The sequence below is a fragment of the Sinohyriopsis cumingii genome, chromosome 15 (genome assembly GCF_028554795.1).
Source record: "Sinohyriopsis cumingii isolate HCF-2022 chromosome 15, ASM2855479v2, whole genome shotgun sequence".
Taxonomy (NCBI): domain Eukaryota; kingdom Metazoa; phylum Mollusca; class Bivalvia; order Unionida; family Unionidae; genus Sinohyriopsis; species Sinohyriopsis cumingii.
In genome coordinates, this window is record NC_142975.1 from 53,569,413 (window position 1) to 53,589,810 (window position 20,398).

Below are 20,398 nucleotides of genomic sequence, written 5' to 3' on the forward strand. Positions count from 1 at the left end.
AGAAACCTGAAGCCATGGCATTTATTTTATAAATCTAGTTATTGCTGCCCCAGAAAGTCATATTGATATTCACCAGGAGATTACTTATGATATTTAGTTGGTTATTAATTAAATGCAGATCAGATGTCATAAATGATAACAAAGGTGGCCATCTTGAAAATCTTATTTTTGCTACTCCTTCTGAATTGATGGTCATATCACATTGGTTTTCACTGAAAGATAAGTAAGAAAGATGAAGCTAAAAAAATAAACTTGACATTCCATGGACACTTAATTATATTTCAGTTGCTTGGTAGTCAAATTATAGTCTCTTACAAATATCATTACTTGAAAACTTCAATAGTTTGTTTTATCTTCGTTAAGTATGTTCCAGTGATTTTATTGGCATGACCTTTATACAATGCAAAAAGCTAAACTAGCTTAGATGGTTGATTTGAGTGGATTTCTGTGGTAAGACAGCTGTTTTACATATGTACTGCAAAGAGTATACTGGTTACATTAGTTATAAACTATTTTTGGAAATGGTTACAGTTTTAATGAGAGTAGTTGACTTCAGATTGATAACACTGGTCTGCATGTTCCTGTGCTCCATTTCATACTTTCTATATATGCTCGCCTCGAGTCCAACTACAAAGTGCACAGACCCAGATCTGCCATCACATAAAGCACGGCTTACCAGTTTCTGTGCAGTTTGTTAGGAGTAATCAGTAGAACAAACAACAGAGACCCTGATTGGCAGGTGCATTATGACAGGATCTTTGTTGTTTGCAGTTTGACTCCACTTATAAGTGAGTATATATGGTATATAATTTTGTCAGTTTGACTTGGTTGGTAAATGTATTATTATCATTGGCTTAATGATGCTATTTTTCACAGGCCCAGAGAAACAGAGATGATGCCAAGAGTTTCATTGTGGAAATGGCAAACTTCCCAGAAGTCAAGGTATGTCTATTTTCCTCCAGTCATTAAATCTCCCATCTTATTTCTTTATTTAGCTCACCTGCTGAAGGATATGTATGCTTATGGCAACGCCAGGTACATCATGTATCCATCATCCTTTCACCTGTCCCCATTTGCTATTTCAGTTTCTCAGTCAGCTGCTGGTCCAGTTGAGATCAGTATAGGCAGGAATGTCCTTTAGTATATGATCTCCCAAAATTATGTTTAGAGTGGCCCCCCATGCAGTGCTTTGTTTTGATAGCAACAATATGGAAAACTTATATTCAACTTGAATCTCTAAATTGACTTAGAATTTTGCCATATTAGAGTTTAAATAACTATTCAGTCAAATGTTAAGTAATACAGTTTATGACATTACATACAATTGACTTACATGTATCAAAGGAGTAAAATGTTATATCATGACATTTTTGTATCATATAGGTTTTCTTTGTTGCAAGTTTTGATTACATATCCTAATTTAAAATGTTATATCATGGCATTTTTGTATCATATAGGTTTTCTTTGTTGCTAGTTTTGATTACATATCCTAATTTAAATCACGGAATATTTTTATTCTGTAATATATTTGACACTTACCATGTTTGAAATACAGAATGCCATGATTCCAGTTAGAAAGGATCAAATTAGAGTACTAAAATGCACCCATTACTAAAAGCTCTAGGTCAAAATTTGACAGATTTATTGCCCTCTTGGAACCAAGTTGTCTTTAACTGCATCATATTAGTAGTGATAGGGTGCCATCCATGGCTTCTGTACATGTTTATAGTTTGACACCAATATGCATTTTATGTGGCAAACCTGTTATTGTATCTCTGCTTTCTAATATATGAGAGTGTAGAAATAGGTTGATATTTAAAGAGATGTATAGATAATAGATATATAGATACTGAATAGCTAGTAAAAATAAATGAAATTTAGAATGGTTCATGAAAGAGGTTTTTATTGCAGTGTGCATATGAATAGATGCCAATCCCTTTCTTTACAGCCAACTCATGTTGTTCCACATGAATGTGTGAAACCTTTCAAGTTGACTATGGGGCAAAGACTTGCCCAGAGCCGATGTGAGATTGTGGAAATGCTGTACAAGGACTTCAAGTTAACAAGGTTTGTGTGTAAATACAAGCATATAGTAGCACTGGTATATAGTAATCCTCATTTTGGCCTGTCTGGCACTCATAAATACAACTAATAGTCCCTCATGTTTTGATGGATTGCAATGAAACTATGTAACTCTTATTTTTATGACCTGAAGATGAGCAGATGGAGTATATGCACAAATGAATTTGCTCTTGTAATCTTTGTCAGAGTTATTGCCCATTTTGTCTTAAAGCTAAATGCAGCATATGACACATTCTTGTTAACTCCAGTAGTCAGGAAGTTTTTGTGGATTGCCATGAAACAATGTAAATCTTATGAACATGACCTGAATATGTACATATTGACAAATCCCTTTGCTCTCACACTTTTAAGCTCTACTGTTAATAGAATAGAAGAGCTAATATGATCGCTTGTTGTCCATCATCCATCCATCCTACAGCACAAGTAGGTTGTCGGTACTCCTCTCTTGGAGAATTGCTATGAAACCTAGCAAATATTATGGTCATGATCTGAAGTTGTACAAATTGGCAAATCACTTTGTTCCCACAATTCTAAGCTCAACTGGTCATAGACCAGGAAAGCTTATGGAACATTTGTTTCAAGGTCTAGTCAGTCCTAAATGAAAATGATGTGACTTGAACATTCATTATGGCAACCACTGCTGCGATTTTTAAATCTTGTTAATCACTACCTATCCTGAAGGAAGGATCATATCAATATGGAGTTTCAACTGAAAGACTTATGATGTCTCGATGGTTCTAAATGAAATGGTGCCGATCTGACATATGTATAACCTCCATGGCTGCTGTCTTGAAAATCTTGTTATTACTACTTCTGAACAGAAAATCATATTGACATAGGGTTTAAGCATAAGTCGTCTTATGGTGTCTGTGTTGTCCTACATGGTGCTAATCTGATCAGCAATATGCCACTGTGATGACTTTCTTGAAATATTGTAATCACCTTCTCTTTAATAGAGGTCATATTGACTTGGGTGTCTTCTCCATAAGACTTCTAATGATGTCTAGTTTGCCCATAATGAAAATGATACAAGCATACAGGCAATATAATGACCACAGTAGCCATCTTTTTTGTTGTCCCTATTTCTCCTGAATGGATGATCATATTCACATAGGATTTTCTCCAAAGGACTATGATGTTTAATGGGTCCTAAATGAAAATTGTGCCCATCATAAATCCAATGTAGCCATCATGGCAGCAATCTTGAAAATCTTTTCATTGCTCATGTATATCAGAGATGGTTTTAATACTTGGCAGATAAAAAGAAGAAATGGTCTTATCTTGGATTACTGGGAATTCTTTTCACCCAGTGCAGCATCAGTCCCTTTGTTATTACTATTTTTGTCATCTAGTCCCACAGACTTTGATGGCTTGATGAAACATGAAATTTACATGTCAACAAAATTATTTGTTCCCATAGTTTTTGTTTCAGGTTTTGCCCTTTTGCCATGTTACTTAATGCAATGTATAATACAAACTTGATAGCACAACTAGGCTTTAAATTTTTATGGATTGAAATTAAGCTTGGTAAATATTATTGTTATTAGCTGAAGATGCACATAAAGTGGAACCCCACTCTAATGCGATAATTGGGGTCCAAAAAAATTGGTTTGCGTTAATAGCAGGGTCACGTTAATGCGGGGTTTTACAGTATTTTACTTTTTTCAGAGAACACCTCAATGGCACATATACATGTATTCATGTCTAATGTATATGATGAATAGGGTATCTACACCGTTTACTATCGTGCTGTTGTAACATGCAATTCATCCATAATGCATGTAATTCCATTGACAAATTGCACACAGATTTACAATATTCAATAATTTTGTCCCGGGTCATTGTGTCTGAATTCAACGTCTAATGTATAGCATGAACAAAGTATTAACACTGTTTACTTGCCATCTGATATCATACCATCGTGGCTTGCAAATAATCCATAATACATGTCATTCCATTACAAAAAACTGCATTACATATTTAAACTATTCAATAGTTTTGGCACAGATCAATATGTGTCTAAATTCAATGGGAAAAATTAACAGCAAAATTAGGTTAAGAAAGACGAAACAAGTATATGGTTCATCACGTTCCTGGGTCTATGAACGGTTTCTGTACAAATTTCATACTGCTAAACTTTTCTCATATGCGTTTCTGTGTACATTTAGCCGTTGTAAATTTCCAACAATTAATGCTTGTGCGCATATTCGTTTGAATGACTACAGCATGAATAATTGACAATCAACACATGCTTTCAGCGTGCATTTAACATTTACTTCAGACTTTGTGAATGTTGAAAGAAACGTGTAAAAACTACTGTACTAATCATTGCGCAAAGTGCAGAGAATGACTTGCGTTTGTGAACTTGCTTTTCCATAACAGTAAAATATTTTTATAAAAAATAGGAAATTAATAAGGAGTTCATAAGCAAACACCATACACATGTAAAACCTGAGAACAAAGTGCAGTAGGCCTGCAATGGTCACGAGTCACTTTTATAAAAAAAAGTTTAAGCTGAATGCATGTACAATTTCATACCCTTTCAATTTCCATCTAATAAAGCAGACATTATTTACTGGTCAACTGATTACGTATAATAACATTTTGGCGGCTTTTGTTTTTTGATGTTTATTGAATTGTGAGAATCTTTAAACAACCACTGCATTGTCTGCTGCTTGGTTGTGTATGCAGTTAAAGAAGAAACACATGTTGGCTATTGTTTGAGCAACGATTGTATACAGAATTAATTGAAGACAATCACAAAGACAACTTACTGGCTTTACTCTTGGATCAGTAATAAGTAACATTTCCAATAATATTTATTTTGGCATAACACTTCAAGAACCTGGTGAAATTGTTAAATTTCAGAAGCTATGCCACGATTGTATTATATTCAGATTTATATGCAAACTCTCCCCTAAAATGATAATAACCATTTTACAGACTATTTATCGTACTTCAAAATAAATATTATTTCCGGGTACTAGAAAAATACATGTACATGTATTTAAAATTTCAGGAACCATGCCACTATCATATTATATTCTAATTCATATGTGACCTCTTCCCCAAAATGATAATAAATTTTTATACACTATTTCACATACTTTGAACACAAAATATTTTTTCATGTTCGAATGAATATACAAAATTTCGGGAGCCATGCCATGACTTTGTTATATCCGAATTCACGTTATCGTGGGGCGCGCTATGGCGGGGTCGCACTGTATTTACAAATCACTTTGCTGCTGCAGTTTTTGTTTGAGTCATTGCCTTGTTTGTTTTGTAACCTAATGCAGTGAATAAAACAATCTTATTAATGGTACTAGTGCCTAATATTGTGATTGATTTCCATGAAACTTGGTCAATGTTATGGTCATAACTTATGAAACGTGTTTTGACAAATCATTTCTTTTCACACATTTGTTAGAGGTATTGCATTTTTTTTTTATAACTTATGTGGTGTATGACACAATCTCATTAGCACAACTAGTTCTGCAGTTCTCATGCATTTGTCTTTGAATTACTGTAAAACTTGGTACATTTATTGCTCATCAACTAAAGATGAACATATTGACAGATGTTGGTACCACATAATAGTTTGCAGGAGTTATTGCCCTTTTCACTTACTAATGAATCAATTATATTAGAGATGGCTGTGAATGCAACTACTTTTGGTATTTTTGCTGTGATATGCATTGTTGACAAATTGAGCTTTTGGAAGAGCTGTGCATCTTTTTTTCATTTTAGGTGGGATGCATGAGGGTCAGGGATATATTTATGTGAGCAAACTGCTTACCATTCCTTCAGTTTGATTCATTTAACATCTTGAATATGATGTTTTGATAAATGCACTTGTTGTTTTTGTTGCGTTCATGATTGTAACATTGTGTCATGTCATTATACAAGGTGCAAGCATAATATATGCAGTACAGGAATGTACTGTCAAGTTACAGTTAACCGGTCTATACTGGTCACCAAGAAGATTGGCAAAAACTGGCTCTTTAGATATGTGGTCTTATATTGAGACTTGTTGCTTGACTTGTTAAAAAAGAGTGAGTACATATACCAGTCACCTAACTGACAGAAAGTTCTCCAACCACATTTTTTTTCTCTCAGCAAAATAGCTCTAACAAGCTAATGTTTCTTATGTGATGCAATTCTGACTCTAATACTAGCTATGCCTGCAGTACTGTTCAAAATCAGAAATAGCAAATATCCAGTCGCAGTACATTCAGTCTGGAATTTCTTCATCCATTAATCATCCCTTCACATGAATATCCAACAACTGAAATGCTTAGTAGTGGAATTGACACACAGTCAGCTGAATTAGACATAGTAGATTTACCATGCAAGTCATTTGCTTAAGTCAAATGAAACATTGGTACAGTATTTATAGGTCACTGCATTTTGTATGGGAAAATATGAACGAGTTTTTCAAAAAATACTGCACAACCTTGCATGGTGAAGTATTTTTCAGAAAAACTAGAGTTCATAATTTCCCATACAGATGCAGTAACCTTTTTACTATATGCTCATTTTGTTTAACTACCTAAGACTTAATAATAAAAGACATTATAAGAAACAATTTAATTGAATTTATGCTTTATTACAAAGTAAATTCACAACCGTAGATTCATCAATACACAATAACAGTATTCATGCGTACATCATAGATCCGCCCAGTGACCTTTTAACTTAGTCATGCACTGTACATCAGTTTAAAAGAATTGTCATTTTGGTCTTCTTAAAATTGAAATTTAGAATCATGTTGTGAATGAATGCACATTGAGTTTGTTTCTGTGTTGATAAATATGTGCATAAGTATATTTATTACCATTCTTATTACCAGCTAAAAAAAACACACTTATGCACTGTTACTTGCATCTTGCTGTTGAAGGGACTGCAGCTATGACCTGTATCATACAGTGTGTCTTCTGTTGCTGGCCTAACATTATATCAAAATAGTAACATGGGGAAATTGAAAAGCAGCTGTTGTGTGACATTCTATTTATCCAACAGAAATAATGCTTTATCATCATCTTGAATTATTGGCCCTGAGACTTTTAGTTTCCTTCCAAAACCTTCAGTTTCATTTTTTTCTCAAATCTAGTATTTTGACAAACTTGTACAATGGTACGTCTCTGTTAGATATGCGATAGCCCTTGACCTCATTATGCTTTTCTGTGTTATATTTTTTTAAACCGTAGAGAGCACTCATCATAGTCTTAACCCTTCTTTTTTGCGAAAAGATTTGAATATTGTCATAAATAACTGTTTCAATGATCAGAACGTTATTTTTAATTACTGCATCTCTCACTTTTGTTGTTGGCATTGCGAATATCATGTTTAATTGTTTGCTTGTTTGAAAGTTTCATTTCTGACTCAGTGAACTCATCCACATTGTTAACTTTATCATCTATACTTTCAAATTGACAAAACAGCTGCTTTAGTTCATTCACAAACAAATTTAGTCAACCAAAACCCAGGGCCTCTACTACATGAGTGTACATGGTTTGTTTACATAGTAGTTCCTAATACACTATACTATCTTTAGGCACATGTGTCGTGCATGTGCGTGAAATATGAAGGTGTTCAGTATTTTAAAATATTTCATGATTCTGACAATGTAAAGTTAATGGAGAGAAAAATGAGCATGGTTTCCAGCATGGGTTGACTTGCAGGTTCCAGCCTTCAAATTGTGTTAGAAATTTTATTAAATTAAAATGTTTCTGTTTCCAGTGGTTTAACACTCGACAGTGTGATGCACTTCAACACCAATGCCTTGGAACACAGCAACAATCAAGTACGAGAAGTTGCAGAAAGGATGATTAAGGACCTTTACAAGGACCAGGGCCCAGAGGTAAAAGACTACTTGCCAGCGGATGACGAGAAAACAAGGAAGATCACCCTTTGGAGACAGCTGTTTGAATATTTTGATAAAGTGGATGGAAAACCAAGCAGGACTGATATAAAGGTAAACACTATGATTTCCCAGTACCAGGGGTATCTCATATTTTCTTTACACCAAGAAACAACCCTGTTGATTTGGAGTTGAGTAGCTTCAAAACTCATGCCACTGTTTAAAAAAAATAGATATGACATATACATTTAATTCTGAGATAATATGTTAAGATGTAGTGAATAGATTTTGATGAACTGCTGTGGTGGCCTAAGTGGTTAGAGCATCCACCTCGGATACAAGGTTGCAGGTTCGAACCCTGGCTGAGTAATACCAAAGGCTTATAAAAATGGTACTGGCAGCTGCCTCACTTGGCACTCACCATTAAGGAGTTAGTGTTAGGACTGGTTGGCATGGTGTCAGGATAGTGTGACTGGGTGGGACATGATGCTACGTGTCTGCATTATGATACCCCAGTGCTAGACATCACTATGAACTGCCACAATGCAGACATCATAGCAGTATGACTGGAAAATTGTTAAAGCTGTTAAAAATCTAAATCACACACACACACACTTTTCATTCCATCTATAGCTCCAATGTCAAGGCCACTGTTGCTAAAAAAATTGATTGTGCCTATGCATTTCAACTGATAATTTAAATTCTGGTGAACTGATTTCAATATGACTTCCACCGAGTGGTCTAAAGTGCAACAATAACAACATCAGTATGACTTCCTAGATGTGTTTCTCTTAACCCAGTGAAGAAATTCAGTTGATTTGGGGACATTAGCTTGAAGATCAAGGTTACTGTTTGCTAAAAATAGATTTTTCTTGTGAATTCAATTTCTGGATTTTAACTTAAGTTCTAGTAAACAGAATTAGACACAAGTTATACATGTGTTTCCCTTAGCACAGGAAATAACTTGATCATTTTTGGGACATTGTCTTCAAGGGTAATGTCACTGTTTGCTTAATAATAAAATTTGCCAATGCATTTATTTCTGAATATAACTTAAATTCTAGTGAACAGAATTTTTGTTTGCAACTTGATAAGTGCATTTCCTTTAGCTTGAGAAAAAGCCATTTGATTTTGGGGTCAGTAGATCAGAGCTGAAGGTCATTGTTGCTGAAAATATATTTTGCCTAGGTGTATTTCATTTCTGGATAGTGACTTAAGTTCTTGCTCAGGCATGTGCAACCTATGGCCTATGAGCCAGATCTGGCCAGCAACCTGGTTTTATCATGGCATGTAGGTTACAAAAATTGCTTATCCAAAGAACATAGATGCACATGCTTGTTTTAGAAGACAGATTTGAGTTCAGCTAAATTGGGCACATTATTTTATTTTCCTGATCCCCAGGAAGAATCATATTTATTTGGAGGTAGGCGCTCAAAAGTCAGGGTTGCTGTTGTTGAAAATAGATTTGACCATTACATTTATTTCTAGATTACATGCAATAACTTAAGTTTTATACAACAGAATGTAAATTTTTTAGTAAATTTGTTTCCCATAGCCCCAGGAAGAACCCATTTGATTTGAGGGTCAGCAGCTTCAAAGTCTAAGTTGCCGTCATTAAAAATAGATTTAATAAGTGCATTTATTTTCTGAACAGTAACTCATTTATATACAAAAATTTACACTGAAATTAATTTAGTTAAATATTACTACAATCAAGGTTTTTCAGATTTTTACAAAAAATGCCAGTCTGATTTCAGGTATGGCCACAGTTACAAATACAATGGAAAAATGTTCAAATGACTTTTCAGAAACTGACTATTTAGAACAGAATTAAACCATATTGACAGAAAGCATACTGGCCGAGAGGATTTTCAGATTTTTACAAATGATATGGATCTGCCATATAATAAGGCCACTATTACTAAGCATAAATAAAATTACTTGTTTTTTTTAAAAAGACACTGAACAAAATTTTTAGCTGTGTTTGACAGAAAGCAAACAGGCATGGAGGCTTTTCAAGTTACAGATGATGCTAGTCCATCATCAAATATGGCCGATGTTACTTAAAATTGAATAACCTTTAAATGTCAGCAAGTATGATAAGATTTCTGATCCAACTGCCATTGCATTTGACTCAAACGTTATGGCCGGGTGAGTAATGTGATGCCCACTTAGACCTCTTCAAATTTGCATCTAGGACATAAAATTTTTTAAAAAATTCCCCACAATTTAAGATTTACCACAAAATTTGGTTTCATTCTTAAATGGTCAGTATGTAGAGAAAATACGTTTATTAGAAAACACAAGACTGATTTCAGTTTTAAGCATTACACTCTGATATTCAGAACAAATGATATAAATTTAGTGCTATACTGAAATATACAGCGCACAAAATACGTATTGTTATACTGTAATACACAGAACATATGATATGCATGAAGAGTTTTACTGTAATATATAGAATACAGGATATTTATCTAATACACTTATTATATTTGCTATTGCTCTGTTTGAATCGGACATTTCTTTTTTACACCATACTGGGAGGCCCCTCTTATCACTACATTGTCCCCGCACACCCATTTTTCAGATTCCGTGAGGGCAGGTGCCCACATTTACCAAGTGCTAATTGCAACCCTGCTCTTGTTACCATGGTTTTCCATCTGATTTTCCAGAAACAGAAAGCTGAAGAGGAGGCCAAAAAACAGGCAGAGATAGAAACCTTACAGAAGCAGCTAAAGACTCTCAAGGACATGGCTTCAGGAAAACAGGTTCAAGAAGAGATATTTCTTTCCTTTTTCAGGAGTAATTTCACCACCCATAGAACCTGAAATGGTTGGTTTTAACAGCAGAATCAAAACTGAATGCAGAATAAATGCAAATAAAATGTAGAATGAACACAGGCAAAATGCACAGTTAATAGAAACAGAACTGTAAATGCATTTAAAAGAAAGCATGGAGCACAAATTCAGATCAGTGAATGATAACAAAAACGTAACAATACACAGATGCATTTTATCTTGGATTTGATATGTTTACTTTTGAAGCAGCAGCTTTTCTTGGTCAAAAGCACTTTTACCTATTAATCAAGGATCAGATTGTTTATAACATTGTGCTTGCCAGGGCAGACATAAAACAACTGCCATTGATATGGTGACATCAGTACTAATATAAGCACAATTGTTTTAAGCAAAATAATGATACGATTTGCTGAGAAATACTCTACAGTTATATTTTGAGACTTACTGTTGTTGTCATTATATTTTTGTATATTGTAAATTAAATGCTCTCTTTAGCATTGTTTGCATTTGCAGCTTTATTAAAGTACATTTAGTCTTTTAACAAGACGAGAGAGAAAAATATCTATTTGTTGGCACCTAATTTCATGGAACTATTATTTACACAAAAAATGTATAAAAACAAATAATACATATGTCTTGGGTAAAGATTATACCAACATTAATTTCCACACATTTGCAAGCAAACAGGTTTAACCTGTACCACAGTAATTAAGTTGATTAATTAAATTATTCATTGCTAACATGTGGTGTAAACATGGAGATCTTAAAGAAACTGCTGACTACTTTTCCGACACATATCTGAGTTAACAGTTAACAGATTTAATAAAGTTCTCAAAAATTTGGGATTAGGTGCTTATTCAAAGCCAGTGACTGTAAACCAGCCACATGGACGAACTCAAATCACAGTTGCATGAGTGGTGTCAGTACAGGTGATTGATCATTCGAATTAACTGGGGGACAGTGGAGATGTACATTTAGATAATGTCATAGTTAACTTGAAAATAACTACCCATATAAGCCAATTCACACTAAGTGGAGAGACCTGATTGGGTTTTGAGAAACCAGGACTAATCTACAGATTGTTTATTAAGCAGTTAGTTAAGAAGTGTGAATATCAAAAGGCAAAAATCTATTTATAATATGTGGTTTGGGAGAAACAGACAGTGAGTAAATCATCATTTTATACTATATGATCTTGTGCAAGGTACAGACAGTGAGTAAATCGTCATTTTATACTATATGATCTTGTGCAAGGTACAGACAGTGAGTAAATCATCATTTTATACTATATGATCTTGTGCAAGGTACAGACAGTGAGTAAATCGTCATTTTATACTATATGATCTTGTGCAAGGTACAGACAGTGAGTAAATCATCATTTTATACTATATGATATGTCCAAACACACTTCCATGTGTGTTGGTTTAGAGGTGTCCAAACACACTTCCATGTGTATTGGTTTAGAGGTGCCCAAAGACACTTCTATGCAAATCAGATGGAGGTATCCAATAGCACATCCATGAGAATGCTATGGAGGTTTCCAAAAGTGCTTACTTGAGGTAAAGAATTAAATATTTATCTCCAAGTATAAAAAACATGTTGGAGACAGTGCCACCAGCTGTCCATAAAATAATAGCTGAATGAGTATTTGAAAATTCTTCAGATTTGTACAGGTTAAAGATCACAGATTCCTCTTATAGGATGCATTATGAAAAATGTATATTGGTGAGTGTATCTTTTCACTGTCATAGTTATTAAGCTCACATCAGAATTCCAACACAGATTTACATCAGGTTGTAAATCACTAGTGATTCACTTAGGCATAATATACTTTTGTTAACTTCATCATTTTCTTTTGCCGCATTTTTCTCATAATTCTTAAAATTGTATTAAAAAAACTATTTTCTTTATTAATTAAAAAAGAGATAGAAGTCACTATTACAGCATGTAATGCTCAGTTTTCCCAGTTTCATAGCACTATTATACTTTGAGGTAGCAAGTGCCTTCATGTCAGTGACATCGTGTAATGATTACATCATTTTGAGTTGCACCAGAAAGTGAACATCATTAAGTATATTAACATTTTTTTTTTAAAATAGCCTTTAGATGAATCCATTGTGAATGAACAACCAAAGAAATCCACAAGGGTAAGTATTTATCAATAGGTATGTCTTTGCTTAAAACTCTGTAAAATAATGTGCTATCTGTTGTTGACATGGATTTAAGTGGGCTACATGTATGCATACTTGTATTTAATACAGCCCTTGTTGTGTGAATTCACTTTTTCATTGACTCTCAGTTTCAGGTCTTCTGGAGAAACTACAACCCATATAAATTTAAAAATCCAACAAAATACTATTCAGTAATGAAGAAACAATGATCTTACACATTAGAAGCCTATCTATGAATTTTATATACCCACAAAATGTCATTTTTAGCTTAACAACCAAAATGTTATACCTTATCATGAATTTACTATAGCAGTATATCTGCCATGTATTTATGAATTTTGTTGGCTAATTATCTTAATATCAGTTTATCCAACTATCACTTCTTTTGGGATAGGATGAGGGGTAAATCATTAAAAGTCATACTTTTTTATGCACTTGCCATCTCTGTCAAGGGAGAAAATAGTGTTATCCATAACATAGAGCCATGCCATTTGATGTACAATGTATAGTTCTTAGTAAATGATTTCACATTTTTTCATTTTTTTAAAATACGTATTTTGAGCCTTTTGGACCCGGACATATTTGACACAAATCTTTTTTTTTGATCAAAGGAGCAAAACTCAACTGAGGTAGACATAAAATTTGATAGGCATATTTGTGTTGATATTGTCATGACTTGATATTTTTAGGCCATAACAGCATTTTGTCAGCTTTTGGGACTTCTTAAAAACTATTTAGCACTATTAAGCAAAAAGACATTTTTTTTTAGGTAAGAGAAGAAATTTGGTTGGAATATTTGCATCTTATATTCATAGGGCTGTTCCATTTAAACATACATGGTACACAGGAAGGCAGTTTTTACAAAATATATGTCAGGGTTCTTTGATTGTACAAAGTTCATATTAAAATGAAAAGAAAATTCAAAATTGCATCTAATGATGAGTACTTCACATTAGTAGTGCCTTCCCTGAGTCCCATGTATGTTTTACTGGAACAACCCATGTGTAGATGACCTGATTAGAAACACTTTTTTATTATATGAAACTTTGTTATCACAGTTTAGCTAATACTCAAATGAATTTTAGTATGCATCTTTGTGTTTATATGTAGATGACTTGATTACATTTTGTTGTCATTGTAACAGTTGTTCAGATTCTGTACTTTTTTTATTTTGGACTTCATTGGGAGCATGTGTGTTTTACAAACTGAAATCTAGTCTTGTTCTATACTTTCAGAAAGCAGACAATAAACCAAAACTAAAACAACTGCAGCCCAAGCAACCTGTAGCTAAAGGAGAAGAGGATGAAGCTTCAGTCTACAATATTGATAAGTATGGAGAATACAAATTCATGTTCTTTTTTTTTAACAGAAAGCAGAGTTAACTCAGCTTAAATGGGAAAGATATAAGGATGCTCAAGTTGACAGTGAAACCTGTCTATATTGAACATTTATGGGAACTATGTTCTTTGCTGAGAGATGTATTTATAAAGATCAATGGAATTTTAAGTTGTTTTCCTGTATAAGTAGTACCCCATATATTGTATTTTCCTAGCCAATCCATATACATGGGATAGATTCCTTTTTGCACTGACAACCTGAGATGCATTTATTCCCCAAGATCAGGTTGTTGTACTCACACCTGGATATTAGTTAGTCACTTTTAAGCTCTAAACCTTTCTTAATTAGATGTTTACCCAGTGAGAAAGATGTCTTACTGCAGTCATTTATGTACCATTCTTACCTAAGTTTCTTTATTAAATGCATTATCCAATCAATTTAACATTCTGTCATCTGAGTCTAGCCATCCTGGACAGATGAAAATGCACATTTTACCCATCTCTGTACAATAGCAGGAATTGTATCTATGAAAAACCTCTTCCAAGATACCATTGTAATTACAGCTCTCTTCAAGTCACTGCTAAGTGGCTGCCTGTATACAGAATGTTCCTCAGTTTAAACTTTCACTTTCTACAGGTAACATTGTATCTTTCTGAAATTTATTGAATTTTTTCAGGATATATCAGTATCCCCTTTCAAAGACTAGATTATTTGATCAGTTTATTTTTCGTTTAGCATTTGTTACCTTTCTCAGGTTTTCATCTGTATATTGTAACTTTTATCCACCCAGGTCTGCTTATATTACTCATTTGTTCTAACTGTGCAACAAAAATTCATGGCTAAGAACTGTATGGCATCTGCAACTAATCAGAAGGTGATCATTTGATCTCTCTCTCTTTAGATCCTTGAAGAGAGCAAGACTCCAAGATCCATTTCCTGCTCTAACTGTGTTACTTTAAGTGCACTGAAAGCATTGGTCAGGGTCAGTGTAGTTATTTCCTGTTGGCAAAGGAAGATGAGGAGGACACCACTAACCAAGGTTGTGTGAGTGCTTCATGCAGCAAATTCTGAGATCTCATAATAAGCCTATGACAATATTAGCTTGTGGTCTCTGCTAAGCTCATATTTAAACATCACTGTTCAGTTTGAAATATTATTGAGCTGGTTGGTTGGCACACAATTGAACTTCTCTAGATTATCTTTAAGATTTAGACTCACAGAGAAGGTAATTGAATCTGATTGGCCCAATTCATTATCATTATGGCATTGTTTTAAAGAGCTTGCCCTTTGACTGAGTTACCTGCCACCTGTCTTCTATCCCTTGATCATTGAGATTGTTTGGGGAGACACTTCTGATGTCCTTCCTACAAAGTTCTCCAGAGACAACAGTGCTACACAGACTGCAATTTTCTTTGAAGTTTCATGCCATTTACCACCAGTGTGACTTGTAGGATAGTATTGACCATTCCTAATGATTGTCTGACAAGACCAAACAATAGAGCATTCTCTTCTTCAAATTGGGGGGCCCCGAGTGGCCAAGTGGTCTATAGCGCTCACCGTTACAGATCACTGCCATCTTTCCTCTGTCTGTGTGGGTTCAAGTCTCGGGCTTGGCCAATTTGGATATGTGAGAAAACTTGCTGGTAGCTTCTCGTGGGTCGGTGGTTCTTTCCAGGTTTTCCCAGGTTCTTCCTCCACAGTTAATACTGGCCACCATGTATAGCCTATATTGTGCTGAAAAATGGTGTTAAACCCTATAACAACAACATCTTCAAAATCATTAGGCTGACTAGTTATGTTTTTGTAGTAAGTGTTCCTAAGATATATACATAGCACTACATTGCAATGGTTCTTATTCTTCCTTAGGAATCTATGTTTAAAGTCCTTATTTATTAGGTGCATTAAACCACCGATAGTACCAGTGCCCTTAGTAGTCTGACTTTGTTTATGGTAGTGATTTTTGTTGTCTTTCCACATGTTTCTCTGGACTGGAGAGCACATTATTTCATCATCTTTTTATCTATTCTTCTTAATGTAATGTGATCTGATAAGTATTTGATGGGAAAAGGAAATCTGTATCATAAATTACATCTTATCAAGAATATTTATCCAGTCAAACTACAGTTAACTGTTTTCACACTTCCATATAAATGCCAGCTTTCACAATGATTTTTCATTCAAATGTAAACTGAAGAACATCTAGTTTACATGTAGTCATTAATGGTGGAAGAGTTGTTTCCCCTTTATACTACTCCTTTTGTTGTAATGTGTAATGTATTTAGACAAGACAGATTTTTGTCATTGTTACAGGAGGGCTCATTATGGGTGGTAATAAAAGATAATTGCCAATATTGTCACTGGATAAGTATTCTCAGAGAGACATAATTTACAACAAAAGTTTCCTCTCCTGATATAAGTTGTATATGTATTTCAGTATTTTAATTTTTTTTCTTTTGGTCCAAGTCATTAAAACATTAATTTTAATTTGTCTTTACTTCCTCCAGCTGTTTGCATAATTGCAGTCTTAATGGTTGGAAGAAAAATGATATTTTGAAATAATTATCGAATCTTTAAGCATTCACATCTTTTTCCTTGTACAGCATCTGCATCTTCTGTGGAGAGAGAAATGAGAGCTTTACAGAGGAAGGACTTGACTTGCATTACTGGAAAAATTGTCCTATGTTGAAGAGATGTGCTAACTGTAAACAGGTCAGTCTCCACAATCCAGCCATCATGAAACACAAATCTAATTCTCCTCTTTTTTTCTCAACAAAGGATGTCAAAAGCTGAAGAGCATTTGAAACTTTTATGACATAATAACCTTAATATTTCGCTGATATTAATGCACAGAATTTTAATATTTGCTGACAATATTGGTAGTTTTACTGTTGCAAATTAAGTTCTCTCAGCAGAACCTAAATGGAAATGATAACACATAAAATTTGAAACAGTATATCGACCAAAATACATCAACAAATCAATAAACATAGTAGTTATTCCTATTTTAATGGGAGCCCCACTAGCTCAGCAGATAGTGCGTCAAACTCATAATCCAAGAGTTGTGAGTTAAATACCAGGCCAGCCTTGTTAGGTGTCTCATTGTGTTCCATTTAAAAGCTCTTCACTTTACTTTCCATGACATCTCCAATAATGTGTTATAGGTTCCATTTAAACCAACAAAAATAAAATCCTATTCTAACACACTTGACAAATTTTGTCAGAAAAGTTTCTCAAAATATATATTGCAGATTTTAGTGTTTTAGTCTGTTTAAATATTAATTAAAAATGTTTATTGTGCAGGTGGTTGAGATTGCCAGCTACACAGAACATCTTCTTAGTGAATGTGAGTCTAAGGCCACCTACTCCAGATGTTCTCGCTGTACAGAAGCCATTCCTAAATCAGAATATGACCAGCATGTGGCAGACAAGGCTTGCAATGGTGAGTGGTGCATTTTTATCATGCTTGCATTAGCAACAACTGTGGTGGAATAGTATTTAGTGTGTTGTGGAATAGTATTTAATGTGTTGGTCTTACAATCAGAAAAATTTGGATTCAGCTCTGGCCATGACAAGGCAAGGTTTGCCCTCATGGTGTCTCTGGGCAGTGTACTTTGCTTAAGTTGCCTTGGCAAGATGTAATCTTTTATGTCTTAATGTCCCATTAACACCATCGCTCCAGAATAGCTTGCCTGCATCAGCAGATAGTGAGACAAAAGTAATGCTTTAACAACAACAATGCAAGCATGTCAGTATGAATAGCCCCCAAACCCCACCTCACAATTTTTTAATGGAAATGAGATAGTGCCCATGATAAGGGGTTTGTGATGTCATCATGCTAAATATGCATATGTTTGTTTATAATAAAAAACAAAGATTAACCCTCACATTCATGCCATGTCAGACTTGCCAACCCTTAAGACTTTGCTGCAAGTCTTATGGAAATTACCTTTGAAATATGGACTTACAGAATAAAAGCAGAAGTTACAGAGATATAATTGTTTGTGGTAAAATCCAGATGCTTGCTTTTCCATGTATGATTCAGATCCAGAGTTCATTTTAGATTCAGTGGAATTGGTCAGGGAACCAGAAAATTTTTACAAGAGTACCTCAGATGCTTTAAACTTCACATATTTTGTGATACAAAACTTTTGCATAATCAAGCTGTTGCTTTTTTCTAAAAATGGCATGCAACAAGTGGAACAATTTCAGGACAAAAGGGACAATTAATCTCTTGAAAAGTTTTAATAGTACAGAAGAATAGAAAGGAATACAGTAGTCCCCCTCTTATAAGGCCACCCCTAATGCAGCAGGGAAGTGGCCTTATAATGCGGGTGGCCTTTCTAGAGGGGGATGATAAATGCAAATAGTAAATACATATGAAAAAAGTCACAAGTACATTTAATTTTAAATATTTAATATTTTAATTAAAAAATCACATGTATGATGTGAAATAAATGTAAAACAAACTTTGTCATCATTTTCAAAAGAATGCTACGAATAACCATTGATATAGTTTTAAAACTGTCTTTATAATTATGTTACAGTTCACATCATCTGTCACTTTGTTGGTAACAGTCTAAAAAACAAACCAGTCTCGTCACATTAAAAATATCCTTGCTGTCATATCCCCTGCATATATCGTTTAGTCTTTTGTTCCAGTCTTCGACAACTTCATTATTAACATCAGCTGATTCGCCTCTAATTACAGAACACTTGATATTGTGTCACACTTGAAATCTGTGCAACCATCCGTTACTTGCGGTAAAGTCGTAATATCCCAATTCAACTGACAAACTTTTTGCTTTTTCTTGTCTTTCAAATCAGGATACAAACGTCTCCTGGCTCAAACAATCTTCCTTTCTCCGTCCATTTCAAATTTCCACTTCTGCAAAATTGTTTCATTATCTTTCGCGATATTGTTTATCTTAGTCTTCCCGACGTTAGTTTTGTGCAAGGATCCTCGACGACTCCACCCCCCCATCAGTTGAAATACTTTCACGTTCTCTAAACTGAGAATTTTTATTTTCCTCGCTGACATGTTGATCTTTTTGCAGCAAGTTATTGATGTTGCCAACTACAATACTGATGAAACAGTTTTGTATGCATCTAAACAAATTGCCGTGTGTTTTTAAAGGAAGTGATCTTGTCACGTGATTCGTTAGTTGCAGTCTGGTACCCTACTGTTTTTATACATTTCTTGAAACTAAGTGAGAGAAGCCAAAACGGCTTCGATATGTACCATTAACATCACGCAGATTTGACCTCACGGCCGCTAGGATTCGTAATTTTGACAATTATTGTCAGTAGTAATAGCCACTGATTACCAAAGTGAACAAGCTCAACATCTTACTAAGGGAAGCCATAAAGGCTATTAAACCATTTTCCTGCTGACTTGTGTATTGTACATTGATACTGCCACTTCTCAGCTGTTACTACTGTTCGATAATTGTAATCTTAAAAATTATCTGAGTGACTAAACCGGACATCTTATGATAACACAGCAGTAAGGCTAATTGGATTACATGTACATACCCTTTTGTATGGATTAAAATTTGAGTCTTTCTCGGTTTTTGTGGAATAAATTTGGCTTTTCGTGAGGCGTAAATGATATAATATTAACCTGGTGGTAAATGTACTTTATTCAACACTTCTTTCAGTAACGAAAACCTGACATCGGGAAACAGAAATCGGATTACTTAACACACGTTATGAATAAAATACTGGTTCTGGATACATATTCATATAAAATGCGGCCGCTTGTGAGGGGTAAATTTTATAATTTTGCACTAATATGCTGGCCGCTGGTCACGTTAGCCGGGTGGCCTTTCGCGAGGGGTACTTTTGAACACAAACTCGTCATTGCCAACGGATTCTGGCCGTAAGGAGCGGGTGGCCGCTGGTCAGGGGGGCCGTTCAAGAGGGGGACTACCGTATTCTGATTGTTGGTGAAAAAAGCAAGAAGGGAAACAGTTATGTTTAGTGGACCTCATATGTGGTTTTGAGTATGTCTCACGGTGGGAATGATGATTGTCATTGCCATGGCCCATGTGAAACTTAAAATATATTTTAAGGATTACTTCAAGTTGAAAGATAGCAAGAAGCCATTGAGCTACATAGAGCCTGGAACTGCAGTTTGTGAAACT

At 34.6% G+C, this 20,398-nt stretch overlaps 1 protein-coding gene across 2 annotated transcripts in view; it reads left to right on the forward strand.

Moving 5' to 3' along the window:
• LOC149781809 (centrosomal protein of 104 kDa-like) overlaps window positions 1–20,398 on the forward strand; it is a 130,512-nt gene that overhangs the window by 92,737 nt on the left and 17,377 nt on the right. For both annotated transcript variants that reach the window (XM_089935977.1, XM_089935978.1), the window contains 8 exons: window positions 877–942; window positions 1,949–2,067; window positions 7,825–8,059; window positions 10,621–10,716; window positions 12,846–12,893; window positions 14,153–14,247; window positions 16,856–16,964; window positions 17,556–17,694. In XM_089935977.1, coding sequence (XP_089792103.1) covers window positions 877–942; window positions 1,949–2,067; window positions 7,825–8,059; window positions 10,621–10,716; window positions 12,846–12,893; window positions 14,153–14,247; window positions 16,856–16,964; window positions 17,556–17,694 — 907 coding nt within the window. The remainder of the gene's footprint in view (window positions 1–876; window positions 943–1,948; window positions 2,068–7,824; window positions 8,060–10,620; window positions 10,717–12,845; window positions 12,894–14,152; window positions 14,248–16,855; window positions 16,965–17,555; window positions 17,695–20,398) is intronic.